Source organism: Miniopterus natalensis, chromosome 11 (assembly GCF_054644295.1).
Source record: "Miniopterus natalensis isolate mMinNat1 chromosome 11, mMinNat1.hap1, whole genome shotgun sequence".
Classification (NCBI taxonomy): domain Eukaryota; kingdom Metazoa; phylum Chordata; class Mammalia; order Chiroptera; family Miniopteridae; genus Miniopterus; species Miniopterus natalensis.
Window position 1 is genome coordinate 40,654,062 of NC_142091.1, and position 13,726 is coordinate 40,667,787.

Sequence of the window (13,726 nt, forward strand, 5' to 3'; positions counted from 1 at the left end):
GGTCAAAAGAAAGAGGAATTTTAGAATCTGGGAATTGGAAGAAATTCTAGAAACTGTAGTTAAAATGTCTTTTTCAAATAATGAACTTGAGGCCTGGAGAAAGGAAGTCACTTTCCTAGAGTCACACGGTAGAGCTAAGACTAGATTCCAGACTCTTTCTGCTGTACGCATCAGTCAGGCTAGGTGTTTTCCAAGTTTGTTAGAGAGGGTTAGGTGTCATAAAAGAACTAGGGTGGTTTAGACTCTTGTGCTGTTTTTACTTCTGCAGGACTGACTGTGTGTGATGAGGAAAGAGCCCGCCGTCACACACAGACTTCCCAAACTATAGTATCAGATGAGCTTAGGACCTTAGATGTCTGATAGATACTTGCTGAATGTAACTGTCTGTGGGAACGCCTGTGATGTGAAGGGTTTCCCCAGTTAGCCTGGCAATATATGTTCTGGCAGTGACAAAAAGGAAAACTACATATTATTCTAGCATTGGAAAGAATGGGCTGTTTTCCGGCTTCTAGAAAGATTGTATTAATTTATATTTGCTTATTGACTGATTAAAAATAATATTTCATTTGAATATGTATTTGTTTGATTACTAGTGAGGCTAAGCTTTTTCCTGTGTTCACTGGCTATTTGTATTTTCTCTCATTTATATTATTTTTCTTCTTAGTTACCTATTCATGTTCTAGAGCCCAGTGTATTCCTAGTCCTATGCTTGACTTCCTTACAAGGGAACTGTTAGGATGATTAAGCATTGTCCTTAAATGGGGGAGCTCAGCACATCCTTGGGGAGGCAGTTAAAGGCTAAATGAAACACTTTTTCTCACTGTACAAATAGCAGTTAACTGGCTGCATGAGGAGTCAGGTGCTAGAAGCTAAGGACACTGAGATAGGAGGGTAATGGAGGTTGGGTGGCAGCCCCGGTAATGTTGTCTCTTGCTTTTCCTGTACAGAGTTTTGCCGGATTGACAAGCCCCTGTGCCACAGTGAGGATGAGAAGCTCAGCTTTGATGCAGTCCGCAGCATCCACAAGCTGATGGATGATGATGCCAATGGTGATGTGGATGTGGAAGAAAGTGATGAGGTGAGCCCTCTCACCCTGCCGTGGCTCTCTTCTCTTCCTGTGTGAACAGTCCCTGAAAGCTGTCTAGACAGACTGTTCCCTGTGGAGAGATGGCTTTGATACTGGCTTGTTCTCTAGGAACTTGTCCCTGTCGGGGAGGTGATAACTCAGCAGAGCAGCCCTCCAGGAGCCAGCTGGTCAGAGTGCAGGCCTTATGTCTGCATCTGTGCCTGGACTGGCTCCTGTTCATGTACCGGCTAGAAACACAACACTGACTGAGCTGTGCTGTTTGAGAGGGAGAGGGAGCCCCAAGGTTGGTCTCTATAGTTCCCCTGAATCCTTATTGCAATCCTACTGTAGACAGAGGGCGTCAATCTGTACTTACTCTGTGCTCATCCCTGAGTTGGCATGTGGGAGAGAATGCAAGACAGTTAGATCTTGCCCTCTGGGAGCTTATACTCTATTTGGGAGGGAGAATCAAATGGTCCTAAAAAGATCATTCTCAATTCCAGGCTGCAGTTGCTGGGAGTCAGTTGAGTGGTCCAGATAGTAAAAGCAAGAGGAATCTCTAAGTGGAAAAAGTTCTGTTATTGTTTCACCTTGTGGCACTACTACAGCTCCAATTCCAGAGAGCCCAGAGTTCATACAGAGTCATCATGTATAAAAAGATTTAAAGGTTTCAGTTGATTTCAAGCTCAACATGAACGATCAGTTTGGTGAAGCTGCCAAATCTGCCAGATCTTTAATAGTGATACAGTGTGTACCATGAGGGAGGAGGTAATCTTAGTCTCTTCTCTTTGCTGCTTAGTTCACCTTTAAGTTTTGAGTTCAATTTTGGATCTCACATTGCCAGAAGCATTTGGAACAGCGAAAGCCTATACAGAGAGGAGTGACATGAATGATGAAGAGCACAGAAACTATGAAATGGAGAGCATTCAATACATGTCAGTATTTATAAGTGTGTAGTATGTATGTACCACAGGCACTGTTCTAGACATGGAGATGTGGCTGTAAATAGGACAGATACATCTGTGCTCACATAATTTATAGGCTAGTGAAGAAACTTTAGCCTGGAAAAGAAGACTTAGGTAATATAATTTCTGTCTTTAAATACATAAGAAGTGGAGGAATCAGACTTATATAAAACAATGATGATAACAATGAAAACTACAGCACTAGCTATCATTTATGAAATTCTTATGCTATGTCAGTCAGTGTTAAGATCTTTGCATAGTTATTCTTTTATTAACTTTCTTACTGGCCTTATAAAGTTGATAGTGTTATTTAGGACTGGAGCCTTGGAAAGGTTAAGCATTTTGTTCAAGTACACACTGAATGTGAGCACAGATCTGATTTCAAAGCCCATGCTGTTAAGTACTGCTGTATTGTTTCTCTTATTCCAAGGGCAGAGCCAGGACCAGTGTAGGGAAAGTAAAATATAGGCATCTTCTAGAATAAAGAATTGCCTAACAGTATTCTCTCATCATGGAAGGGCCTTCTTTGGTAGGTGGGTAGGTAGTTAACTCCTTGTCACTGAAAATGGGCAAACATTCCACTGACTGGTAAGCAGAGGGGATCCTTGTAATAGGTTGAACTAGATGATGTCTAAGGGATTTATTTATTTATTTATTTAAATCCTCACCCAAGGATTTTTTTTCCATTACTTTTCAGAGAGAGTGGAAGGGAGAGAGAGAGAGAAACATCAATGTGAGAGAGACACATCAATTGGTTGCCTCCTGCACATGTCCCGACCAGGGCTGAGGATCGAACCTGCAACCTAGGTTCGATGCCCTTGGTTGGAATCAAACCTGGGACACTTCAGCTGTGGGCTGATGCTCTAACCACTGAACAAAACTGGCTAAGGCTGTCTAAGGGATTTATAAGAGGAAAAAAAATAGAATTACTGGAGGAAAAGTAGAATTTGAATAGAGTGGAAGGGGTGGGGCAGCCTGAATTGTAGGGAATGAGTGTGAGCAAAGATGTGGAAGTGTAAGAAGCATGGTGGGTAGGTTTGGTTAGATAAGAGTGACTGTGATAGAAAACTGCAGGACATAAACCTGGAAAAGAAAGTGGGGCCAGGCAACCAGGCTGAGCTATGTGTACTTCTTGAACCTGGCAATTGTTGGTTCTTGAGCAAGGACCCCAACCATGATGAAAATATCTAAATTTTTGGTCACATTTGTCACTGGTCTTCATAGGACCCAGTTTTGTCTCTGCTGAAAATAGAGTCATGTTTCTGGTGATGAATGAGGCCTAGAGGTGTCCTGGTCTCTGTCCAAGGGCCTGGCCACAGGACTAGGAGATGGCTGGCACAATAGTTAAAAAGGTGATATGGTCCAAGATCTACTAGTTCCTAGATATCCTTGTCATTTGCCTTCCTTTCTTTCTCACTTTCTGCTGAATTGCTTTGTAAATGAGAAGAGGAAGAAAATGTTCTTTTTAGAGGAATGTTACCACAACAAAAAGCTCATCAGCACAAACTGTTCTAAAATAACACAAAAGCTGTCACCCTGCTCTGCGCCAGTGGCTAACTGCTCTTTTTCAGCATAGCTTCTGCCTGCCTTGGCTTCAGATGTTCTTACTGCAATCTCAGGCCGCTGGTGATTAGAGTAGCCTGTAGTGTGGGTTTTTATGATCAGTCAGAAGCTACTGTCTTTGAAAGCGAAAGTAATGTTAGCAAAATGGGTGCTTAAGTTGGTCTAATCATACATGAGATAACCTCGGAGTTCAGAATCTAACTAGAAAGTTGGGTGGACAGCTCAGGGCTTAGAATATTGAATAATGGACACTGAAGCACCAGGGAGGAAACCCTGGTTGTACTGGCCATCAAGGACCTGAGTGAGATGTTTATGACCCATTTAAAAACACTGCTCATTACTCCAGGGCCTTAGTAGAAGTCTGAAGGGGTACTCTATTAAGGCCTCATTTATTTGGCCTCATATCAGTTTGTTTTTCAGATAATTTGAACTATAACCTCAGTACTAGATCTTTAAAAATTTTGGCCGTTTTTGAAGTAAGTCTTTCTTCTTACAGATTATTGTAAGCAGAGTATTAACTTTTTTTGGATAAGTCAAAGCATTTCTTCAGGGCCTCTTGTGCTATTTACCTCAGCGCCTACATTCCTATATGCATGGTTGTGATTTCTTCTTATAGTGTTCTTGTCTCTTCTTTGATTCATTTTCATTTCTAAATGCTGCACGTACTCTGCTATGAGCTATGAACTTAGACTTACAGTAAACTGAGACTCAGCAGGCATTTTATAGAAAATACATCTTTCAGGTATGGGAAAGCCAGTTTGGCTGCCCAAGTGCCGTCTTTGCTTGCTCTGTCCTAGATAGCAGAGGCTGTAGATTGTGGGCCCTTCAGATGAGCAAGATGCCACTATGGTGATGATGCCCTTTTTGCCAACCTGGCAGGGAGTTCTACCAGCCTGGCAGTGTGGGAATTCATGACCTATGTTCTATTCAGAGCTCTGGTGGGGACACTGCCTATGGGCAAAGGACTTGCTGCAATGGGATGGTACTATCAGGTTGTCGTGACAGTCTGAGCTGCACAGACAAGGGCCTGCCTAAAACTACTGTCCTCTTGACTGGACCAGGCTCTCTGTGATCAGAGCTATTTTCTTTTCTGGAGCCTACATGAAAAATTAAGGGCATTTATTCACCATTAAACAAATTTTGACTGAATACCCATTATGTGTCAGTTACTGTTTGTAGGGCTGTGGATTCTGTAGTTAACAAAACTGACAAAATCTTTGCTTTTATAGAGCTTGCATTCTAGTGGTCTGTATGTCACAGGTGACTAATGAGTAAACTTTGAAATTAGGTAGAACTGTAATCAGAGTGTAGTAGTTTAATGACTTCCTCTTTGATTTTCTCAGGGTAAAATGGTGGCTAATCATTCCTATCCTTGTAAGGTTGTTGTCGGGATTAAGTGAGAAAAGTGCTGTTAAAAGTTCCCAGCACAAATAAAGAACTCTCAAAACTCAACAATAGAAAACAAGCAACTCAATAAAAAATGGGGAAATTTTTGAATAGACATTTTATCAAAGAAATTATAGGGATGGCAAATAAGCATGTGAAAAGATGCTCAATATTATTAGACATTAAGGAAGTGCAAATTAAAACCACAATGAGATAATACTACACATTTAATAGAAAGGCTAAATTAAAAATGGAAAATTCCAAGTGCTAGGCAAGGAGGACTGGAACTCTTATAAAGTTAAACATAACTTATTATATGGCCCAGCAGTTCTATTTCTAGGTATTTACCCCTGTAGGTAAATGAAAATTTATAATTACGCTAAAACCTATACACAAATGTTTATAGCAACTTTGATCATAACTGCCAAAAAACTGGACACAAATCAAGTGTTCTTCAATGTGTGAGTGGATAAAAAACTATGGAACACTACTCAACAATAAAAAGGAATGAACTATTGATGTGTACAACATAGATGAATTTCAAAGGCATTATGCTGAATGAAAGAAATCAGTCTCAAAAAGTTACTTGCTATATGATTTCATTTATATACATTCTGAGAAAGGCAAAGATATAGAGATGGAGTCTAGATCAGTAGTTACCAAGGGTTAGGAGTGTGAGGAGGGTTTGACTACAAAGGGATAGCATGAGGGAATTTTTTGGGGTAATAGAATTGTCATGTGTCTGGATTGTGGGGATGGTTACAAGAATCTAAATATGTTTTAAGATTCATAGAACTCTGTCCCCTCCCCCCCAAAAGTTAATTTCATCATATGTTATTAAAAAAAAATACCCAGCATAGTACCTGACACAATTCAAGCTCAGTGAACGCTACTGTTACTTTCCCGTTTCTTTCCTCTTTATATCCAGGAAAGCTACCTGCATCTGACAGTTGTATTTTAATGTTTGTTCAACTGATGTGTTTCTCTCACTGAATTGTGAGCCTCTGCAGGGCAGGGACTGACCTTATGTGGTTTGTTTGTTTCTGTTTCTCCAATGCCCAGCAAAGCCTGATACAGAATATGTGCTTAATCATTGTGTGGAATGATAGACTGATATCACTGTGTTAGCATGGTGTCAGGCTGAGATGGAAGTCTTGAGTAAGGGTGTGATCACACGTTTTGTGGAGTGGGGATGAACAGGTAGCACTATGAGCCCAAGAAGCTGCAAAATCTATCTATGCTTCCATTGTGTCTGGTATAGAAAAGATAGCACAGGGTTGAGAGTTTGTGCTCTAGAGTCACACAGACCTAGGTTTAAGCCTGGCTCTGCCTTTACCAGCTGTGGAAACTTGGAGAAGTTACTTTTTCTCTTTAAGCCTCAGTTTCTTTATTACAAGCGGAGTAATAATAGTAAGCACCTCATGAAGTTGTAAAGATATAATGAAGTAATACATATAAAGCACTTAATACAATGCCTGGCACATAGGAAAGGCTCAATGAAAGTTAGTTTTGGTTATTATTGCTATTATTGTTATTGTTATCAAAGAGCATACATTTTCATGCAGAGGGGGCTGTGTTCAGCTTTGCCACTTACTGGCTGCGTGACAAATAGGCAAATAACTTCATTTTTCTGAACCTTATTTTATTACCTGTTTTAAGAATTTAATGTTCACAAAGCCCCAAGTACAATGCCTGGCACAAATAGGTGCTAAATCCATGTTTTTTTCTGCCCTCAGAATGATGGTACAGATAGTGAGGGCTGGTCTGTAGAGAAAAATTCCAAATCAGCTCTCTCATCATCCCATGGCATCCCAGCATTCAGCTATAGGAGCCACCCCCAGCAGCCTGGCTGACCTGACAGGTAGTTTTATATTCGCCTGAGTGGCTGATGTTAAAGGGTAGGGACAAAGAAGGGCCACACATTTCTAGGTGCTGCAACTTCTGTGGTAGCTTACCCAGCCTCCTGCCTATGCCTGTGTACTTTACATAAAGTCAAGGTGAGAACTTATAATTTTTTTTCTACCCATCTGAAAGGCTAAAGGATTTTGAACAACAAAGCCATATTACAGTACAGTTACTAGATCTACTTGACTTTAGCACGGTAGAAATTGCCTTGTTTTCTATCTTTTCTTCATTGTCCCACCAAGAAGAATGTAAGGTCCGGGGAGTCTATGAGAATTGGGAAGTCTATGGAATCTGGCATCAGGTGGAATCAGAACTGGAGGAACTCAACCCTGAGGGGAGCATGCAGCACTTCCGCTTGCAATATCCCAAAGAGCCAGTAGGACTTGGATTTGATGGAAAGTGGTATATAGGGAGGGAGAGAGAAGCCCAGTGTTGTGGCTAGCACGGGCTAATTTGATTAAGGTAAGTAGCCGAGTTATACTAAAAGGTTATTATCATGATTAATAATAATTGTTACTCCCTCCTGAGGCTTTGGGCCTCATTTCCTAACATCCAAATAGCTGCCAACACCTCTAAGTGTTCCCTTGCCTCTAGCTTCTCCCCACCAGGCCATGTTTTACATGCTGCCAATGAACTTCTTAAGCCAGGTTTTGGTTTTGTATCTTCTGCATGATTTCCTTTTCTTGTTTCATCTGACTTCCTGTTCCTAGCACTCCATCCCTTCAAATTTGATCTTCGTCTTTTTCTTAAAACTGTCTAGATCAGAGATTTTCCACTGGTGTGCTGCAAAAAAATTTAAAATATGCAGCACCTGACTATTTAGTCAGAGACACTGAACTTTTTTCCCTTAGATTGTCAAATAAAAAAATGACAACAGCCAATACAACAATAGCCATCCAGTGTGAATGAATCAAAATTATACCTATTTTTTGTCAGATTGGCAAAAACTATATATTTTTGGTGTGCCACAGAATTTTAATAATTAGTTTATGTTTGCCATAAGACGAAAAGGTTGAAAATCACTGCTCTAGACATACTTCCTACCACTTGGTCTGGCTCTTGTCTCATAGTCATTCCATGTTTATGAGGCTCCTTTCTTTGCTCAGGTAGTTCTTCTTACCTGGAACTAACTTCTCATACCCTTCCTTCTAACCCCTGGCCCTGTCTGTATCAGTCTTAAGAGTCCCCTGGAATGCTCCAGCCTCACTTTTCATGAACCTTCCCTGACTTTCCCACCCACATTGACCCTTCTTACCTCAGTACTAATGCTGTAGCTCACAGTCTATATCACTTAATTTAGCTCTTAATTAGAATGTCTTGCTTTGTGCCCTAATGATTTTGATTATATTGTCTTGCCTATAAGTTTGTCTTTTTGCACTAATACTGGAATTACTAAAAAGCACAACTCTGATCATTACTCCTGCCTTAGGGAATGTGGTAGAATTGGAGCATCCCTACCATGTGCCAAGCCCTGTGCCAGCTGATTGCATATGCGGTTTCATTTAATCCTCAACCACTCTATGAGTTAGGTGTTATTAACTCTATTTTAGAGATGATGACACTATATGTGGCTTACCTTTGTTTACTAACTTAATCTAAAATTTAACCTGCCCGTCAGTGCTTCCACGTCAGTGACTTTAGCTTGCCTGACTCGTTCACATTACACTGCATTCCCTTTCTCTTTGTCGTAGCCATCTCAAACATGCTTTTGATGTCCTGTCATTGTGACTTTGCTCGAGATAATTCCTCATCCTTGTAGTTCTGTCTCCCATTTTTGCCTGTAAAAGTTCTACTTGTCCACCAATGCCTAGATTTGGGTTTCTCAGCCTAACATTATTGACATTTTGGGCCAGATAATTCTTTGTTGCAGTGTAGGATGTTTAGCAGCATGCCATCCTCTACACACTGGATGCCAGTAGCACATCTCTATCTTACACCAACCTTAAGTTGTAACAACCAAAAATGTCTCTATTGTCAATTTTCAGTTGCCCTGGGGGACAGAATTGCTCCTGGTTGAGTATTTTTGGCCTAGATTAAATATTCTTCCTCCACGAAATCTTGTTTGTTTCCCTATAGTGGGAAATGATCCTTCCTCTTTCATGCTCCAGAGTACTTGGCGTGAATCTCTCATTTGGCATATTGCTCTGCTCTGTAATTAGTTGGGTCCATCCTTGTGTGCCCTACTAGATTGCAAGTGCCTGCAAGGGGAAGGATCTAGGTCTTATTCATCACTGTTTCTCCCTCTATGCTTGATGCAGGGCTTTATACGTAAAGGTAATGAGTTAAGCTTTTGAATTTTAAATCTTAAAGATTCTGTCCTATCTCTGTGTGTCCCTTAAATTGTTTTCTTATGGCAGAACAAGAGTACATAGTTGGCTGGTCAGTGGTATGGCAGAACAGGGTGCTTTGGGCTTGTGAGTTCCTGGTAAAGTTAGCAGCTGAATCAGTGGTAGGCTTTTTCTAGGAGTTGCTAGGGTCTGGGCTCCAGACATGTTAGTGTATGACACGCATGACTGATCTCCTCTGTGACCCTTTTCCCTATCCCCCTACCTTATGCCATGAATCACATACAGAATCTGGGTGGAGGTAAAGTCACTGTACTTAAAATAATTAAGGAAAAACCTAGAGAAAACCACATACTACATGTGGAACGTAGATGAAGAAAAGAAAAAAGGAAGACACTGAGAATGCTGAAAGTCTGTCTGAGCCAAAAGTATGCACATGCTTTGGAGCAAGAAAGATGAGGGTTTTGCCCTTTCACCAGTTATAACTAACAGGGCCTTAGAAAGTTTCTTAAGCGCTGCGAGCTTTTGTTTCCTCACTATTAAATGGGGACAATAATTCCTACCTTGAAGGATTATGGCAAAGATGAAATAAAAGTCTGTGTAGAGAGTGCCCAGCCTGTGGCTTAGTTCGTGGTAGTAGTATTACTCCTTCTCCTACCATTGCTACCATGTACTAGGCCTGTGCTGGGGACTTTTACATATACTCTCTCAGGTGGTCTTTACAAAAAACCCTGTGGGGTAGATACTAATTTTTCCATATAACCAATAAAGAAACAGACTGAATTAGCTCGTAGTTATCCAGTGAAACCATTAACTTGTGGTGATGGTTGCACACTTCTGTGAATATGCTAAAAACCCTTGAGTTGTACACTAAATTGGTATGTGAATTATATCTCAAAAAGAGGTTTAAAAAAGTGTAACTACATTGGTCACCTCCCACTTGCCTTTCTGTAGTCCAACCCATAAGAATCCCTAGGGCTGTCTAGAAAACACTTTGAAAACCATGTTGATTTCTATCTCAAGTTCTCCCATTCCTAACTTTGGCAGATATGTAGAGGTGCTTCCAAGTCTGAGGTACCATTGTTTCTAGAGGCAGAGATTTCTGGTTAGCTTACTGACAGCTAAGTTGCCTCTGTTTCTGAGAAGGAGCGGATAGCTTCTGAGGACACCCTGACTGAAGATCCTTGAGGCATTCTCGTTGGGTGAATTCCTCTGTCCCTCCTTCTCTCCCTCCTTTCCATCCCTTCTGACCTGCCTTTTTCTTTTTTGTAACTGTCACTTCTGGGAAAGCTAAAATGACAGGAAAGAACCCAGATGGCAATTCGCTCTCACCCAAATACCAGGAACTTACATCAAATTCTTGGTCCATACCATATGGAGCTCCATGAGAAGAGATTTGTCAAAGGCAGCTGGCTAAGTAGCTCTGGTTTTATTTTTCCTGGATTCACCTTGTGCTCAGGGCCTCCCTCCAATTCCCACTGCTGCTGCCAGTGCCAGCCCTTAGGAAACAGAGCTCTCCCTCTGGCCCTTGGACACAATCCTGAACATAGAGTTTTTTGGATACCTCTTTGCACAGCTTTGACAGCCTGGAGTTTTTCCTTTTTTTTTTTTTTTTTTTTAAGTATACCATATGCAAAGTAAGGCAGAAAAGAAATAATTGCAGACAGTTATGCAAGTAATCTCAGTATACGTTTTGATGTATACATTTCTGTTGCTGCAGTGACTTTTTTGACCTAACGGATTGTTACAGTTTAGAGGCACCTCTCTGACTTTTTGCCTTCTAGTTTCCTGCCTGTCTCCTGGTGCAATCATTATCTTATCTCTTGCCTTGTGGAATATTCTGAGAACCTGCCCTTAATCTAGGCAAAGCACAGATTGAGTTCAGCTCAGGCATTTTGGACAGATCAGAAATGACCGATATCATGAATGATATCATTCTTTAGGTGAAACCTTCTCCTTAGGCTAAGGAAGAGGCATGGCCAGATTTTTCCTTGGAAATGCTTAATTATAGGATGGCTGTAGCATTCACCTACCAGGAGTGGCTCATAAATAGCTTCCAGGCTGTAACCCCCATTGAGTCCAAGCTCTGTGGCCTTGCTCATGCATTCACCCCTAACTTTTGTTTCTTAGAATAAAGTATTTAGACATTGAATTTTTAGAAGTCTAAAGCATGAGCTTTGGAACCTGAGCTGAGTTTACATCCAAGCTTTGCAATATACTAGGTATAAGGCCAAGTAATTTGAAGCCTCATTTTCCTCATCTGTAAAGTAGAGGTGAAAATAGGACACTCTTTGTCATTGACAAGCCTTCAGGCTAGTGAAAGAGGTAAATATATAACTGGCAATGACAACAACACATTGTAAGGGCTATAATGGTGGTGTGGACAGGGGCCTGTGGGAGTTTCAAGAGGAATAAGAGGTAATATAACATGTGCTGGTGTAGCAGAAGACACATTGTCAACCAGCATTTGGGGAAGGGTACCAGTTGCTAAACAGGCTGAGCTACACATCAGAAGGAGTATAGGCATAGTTTGCAATTTGTCCCAATGCCTTAGCCAGATACAGGAGGAAGCTGCAGCTCCCCCAGATGGTATCTCTCATGTTTCTAGGAAAACCCAGACGTTGGCTTGCTTTGACAGATGGAAATTCTTTCTTACTATGCAGACTGTTGTTTTTCCTTCTTCTCCATTTTGTTGGTGAGTCTGCTTTGTCTATTCTGGATGGCAGTCCTGTTGATGACAGGGATTAGTGATACTTGTAACATTTCTCTGTGTGTGTGCCTACATATGTGTATATGTCTCTCTGAGTCTTCATGTTTGTTTCTTTGCATATGCGTATACATAATTTTGTGCCTTTCTGTATTGTATGTGTCTTTCTGTATTTAGATGTGTTGTGTTTAACAAGAAGTGGAGGGCAGGGGGAGGAACACTGAGCCAAGGATGTAGGAGCTGAGAGAAGCCCATAAGCCAGGTTGAGGATTAAAGAGAAGGTTAGGAGCAAAAGGTTAGGCTGTAGAATAGTATGCAGGACCTAGAGGTAAGAGCAGAGCCAGAAGTATAATCAGGAACCCAAAGATGCTGTTAGTCTAGGTAGGATCTGCGCCCTACAAAGTGGTAGGCCAAACGCAGTGATCATCTAGCAGCCAGAAACAGTCAAGCCAGCAGAGAGAGAGAAAAGCCCTGCTTCAGGTATTAAGATTCTGACTCTTCTTGTCTAAGGAGGAATCAGCGGCTGACTCTGAGGGCCCTGCTTGCCTTCAGACCTAATTGGTATTTGTTTACCTGTATGTGTATTTATGTAAGTCCCTATGTCTGTATCTGCATGTGCATCACGTTCAGTATATTTATGGCATTAGGAACAATTAGTTTCCAATGCAAAGTCTAATTCACTTGAGGATCAATGACCCTTCCCTTATTTGTTCTCATATTCTCCCTCCCTTCTTTCTCCAAACATATTTAGTGTCTGCTCTGTGCTGGGTACCAGATATGCAAAGACTAATAAGGAAGACACATACTAGTGATGCAGAAACACACTCATGTTCAATCCTAAGAGGTGTTGTGATAAGAAATTAGCACTGCATGCTCTGAAAGTGCAGAAGAGGGCATTTAACCTGTCCTAGGATGCCAGGAAAGACTACCCAGAAGAGGTGATACCTCAGATGAGTTTGGAGAGATGAATAGGAGTTAACCTAGGACAGGGGCAAAAAAGGTATACCAAGTAGAGAATGAGTGTGATGTCCCTAGGGATCTGTGAGTCATTGGTTCTTTTAACTTGAGCATAGGATGTAATAGTGGGGCAGGGGGAGAAGTTGGAGATGAGGTTGGAAAGGCAAGCATTAGCCAGATTTTTGCTATATTGAGAAACTTGGATTTTATCCCAATGATAATGAGCTAGAAGAACTATAAATAGAGATGGCTCTAATTCTGATGAAGGTATGTCAGGCTTTGCAGAGCAGATGAACTGGAACTTGGTTTTTAAAGATGAGTAGGGGTTTACTGATGAAGAAAGAAGGAGGAGCATTCCAGGAAAGAAGAACTTGATGAGTAAAGGCAGTAAGTAAAAAATATAAGTTTGGGAGACATCATGTAGGGAGGTATCTAGAAGGTAATTTCTTCATCTATAAGATAGGGAACTGGTGACATATACCTTCAATGGCTGATATGAGGCTCAAATAAGATAATGGATGTAAATAATCCTTTGTAAACCATAATGCTGTGTGCAAATTTCAGTAGTAGTTACTATTCAGTTTCTCTTCTTTTCCTCTCAGTGCCCAGCAGCATCAGGCCCTGCCAGGTGTAGATCACGTAGGCATGCACCCCGGCAGTGCAGCTCTTACTGGGTGAGAACCATGCCCTCTTTCATCTAGCCACCTGGAATCTTGAGGAGAAGGAACTAAGATTAGAAGCTGGTGGGACTCAGAGGCTCACTGCTGGTTCATTCAGGATACACCATTCTCCACAGTATGAGCCCTCTTGCCCAGTACCCAGGTTCATAACAGTCAAACATGAAGCACCTTTTACATAGAGGCACTGCAAAGAACTTAAATGATCTCATTTT

The 13,726-nt window shown here is 41.2% G+C and overlaps 1 protein-coding gene across 2 annotated transcripts in view; it reads left to right on the plus strand.

The window, feature by feature from the left end:
- The window catches only part of LOC107544173 (stromal interaction molecule 1), a 167,805-nt gene that overhangs the window by 91,288 nt on the left and 62,791 nt on the right, over nt 1-13,726 (plus strand). For both annotated transcript variants that reach the window (XM_087821702.1, XM_087821703.1), the window contains exon 2: nt 948-1,078. In XM_087821702.1, the coding sequence (XP_087677828.1) occupies nt 948-1,078 (131 nt within the window). The remainder of the gene's footprint in view (nt 1-947; nt 1,079-13,726) is intronic.